Here is a 2209-nt window from a genome sequence, read left to right on the forward strand (position 1 = left end):
GTAACAAAGGTGAGGGTAAAATGGTATTAAAAAAAAAAATAAAAACAAAAAAAAAAATCTTAATGGGGTATTAAGGAAGACATCCTTAGAGTGTTTTGGGTAAGAGGGAATTACAAAAAACTTAATGGGGTAAGTGGGATAAAAATCTCTTAAAATGGGGTAAATTGACAAAAACCCATAAACTAGTATTTAGCAAAAAAAGCCAACAACACATCAAGACCATACACCAACGTCTGGCTGAACCAATAACCTCAAACTACATTCCAAGCTAAGCAAATCTTATAAGGCAAATCAGCATCAACTAGATTTTCTTAAAATTTAAAGGAATAATCCTTCTGGTTCTATTAATCACGAAGACTAAAGTTAATAAAACAAACAAAATTTCGACGACAAAATTTGCCTCTGGACCTTGCTATGCGTCCTGATGACTCTAACTCCTCCACCATAGTCAATTACAGGTGCTGGGCTCGCGTCTTCAAAACTTGGTGCGTGTTCATCCTCAGATCTAAAAGAAACCCCAAAACAAAACTCAAAAAGAAACGCCAATTTGGGTTTTACCCATTACCTACAAGGGGAAATGATCATTTACCCAATTTCAACTTAAAAATTGCCCACTTGCTCCACTAACAGTTTTTTAACCCCATTTACCCAAAACACTCTAAGAGATTATTTCCCTAATACCCAATTAAATCTTTTTTTATTCTTTTTATTTATTTTTGGGACATTTTTACCCTCTCCTTCTTTCTCACTTAGAGAGAGAAGTCATCCTCCACCTTGCTGTGCTCCGGTGACCAGTGGCCGGCCGCAGACTCCAGCGACCGAATCCGGCTACATGACTGGTGACCGGATTCCGGCGTCAGATTTTATTGCCCCCTAATAATGCCCAGTAATCATATTATTGCTCCCCAATAAACATATTATTGCCCCTAATAATCATATTATTGTACCGGACTGGTGACCGGATTTCGACGTCTGATTTTGTTGCCCCCTAATAATGCCCAGTAATCATATTATTTCCCCCAAATAAACATGTTATTGCCCCCTAATAATCAAATTATTGTCTCCTAATAATCATATTATTACCCCCCAATAATCATATTATTGCCTCTTATAATCATATTATTACACCCCAATAATCATATTATTACCCCAATAATCATATTATTATCCTCCAATAATGTGGGTTGGATCTCCTTGTTCCACGCCACAATTTCATCTCTACAAATCTCCGGAACTTCGTCAACGGCCGCCGGAGTAGGGCCGAGCCTTACCTGAAGCGTGTCGTGCCAGTTGGCGTCTCTGGAGGTGTACAGGTCGACGTTGGAGAGATACGATACGCCCTGGCCCATCTCTCTACTGTAGAACCGCGCCTTGACTGTCGTCGGCTGCTCGTGGGAGGCCTTAACAGCAGCGATCGTACTATCGAGAACCACCAACGGTATGCTGTGGTTGGTGATCTGGAAGAAACCGAAGTTGCAGCACGTGCCGCTAACTTGGTCGATGATGGTAGAGCGGAGGTCGGAGAGGTCGATGGTGGGGATTGGTCGGGCGTCAGGTCGGGTCATGGGCTGCAACTGCTGTAAGGTTTCAGGTGGCTGGATAAAGATTCTAGGGATGGAGGAGAGACCCGAGTGGGACAGAGAAATCGGTGAGGGGGGGAGAGAGAGAGAGAAGTTTGTAATTTATTAATTAGATTGGGCATAAAGATGTCACTTGTATTTAAATTGGGTAAATGGGAGTAAAAAAATCTTAGTGGAGCAAGTGGGCAATTTTTTGGTTAAAATTGGGTAAGTGGTCACGGCCCCCCTACAAATTGAAATGGAGAGAAGGATTACCCTGTTACGTGAGCTATTCCAATTAGGATTAATGTTGATTGAATAATTAACTTGCAATTCTAGATTGATTGATTAGTAATCATAGGTGATTGATTGTAATCATAGAAATAATTAGTCTAGGTGTTGAATGCTTACCTTTTGTGTATGTTTTGTAATCCTATTTAAACCTCAGAGTGAGGTAAATAGAAATATACTGAAATTACCCAATATCTATCATGGTATCAAAGCAATACGCTCTTGAGACTGATACCCATATCTAGATTACCATACCATAATTTCACTGCAAAATACCTTTACGAGTTATTCCCTATCTTTTCCAGATACCTGTATCTTTCTAAGAATACCTAGAAATCATCTAACCTCAGATTCTTTAC

At 40.0% G+C, this 2209-nt stretch overlaps 1 protein-coding gene across 1 annotated transcript; it reads right to left on the minus strand.

The window, feature by feature from the left end:
* Window positions 1-529: 529 nt before the first annotated feature.
* Window positions 530-1565, minus strand: LOC112163752 (1-aminocyclopropane-1-carboxylate oxidase homolog 2). The gene is made up of 2 exons (XM_024300024.1): window positions 1149-1565; window positions 530-565 (listed from the first exon to the last, which is right to left on the minus strand). Exons 1-2 carry the CDS (start codon window positions 1563-1565, stop codon window positions 530-532), a joined length of 453 nt encoding a protein of 150 aa, XP_024155792.1.
* Window positions 1566-2209: the final 644 nt, after the last annotated feature.

Source organism: Rosa chinensis, chromosome 1 (assembly GCF_002994745.2).
Source record: "Rosa chinensis cultivar Old Blush chromosome 1, RchiOBHm-V2, whole genome shotgun sequence".
NCBI classification, from domain to species: domain Eukaryota; kingdom Viridiplantae; phylum Streptophyta; class Magnoliopsida; order Rosales; family Rosaceae; genus Rosa; species Rosa chinensis.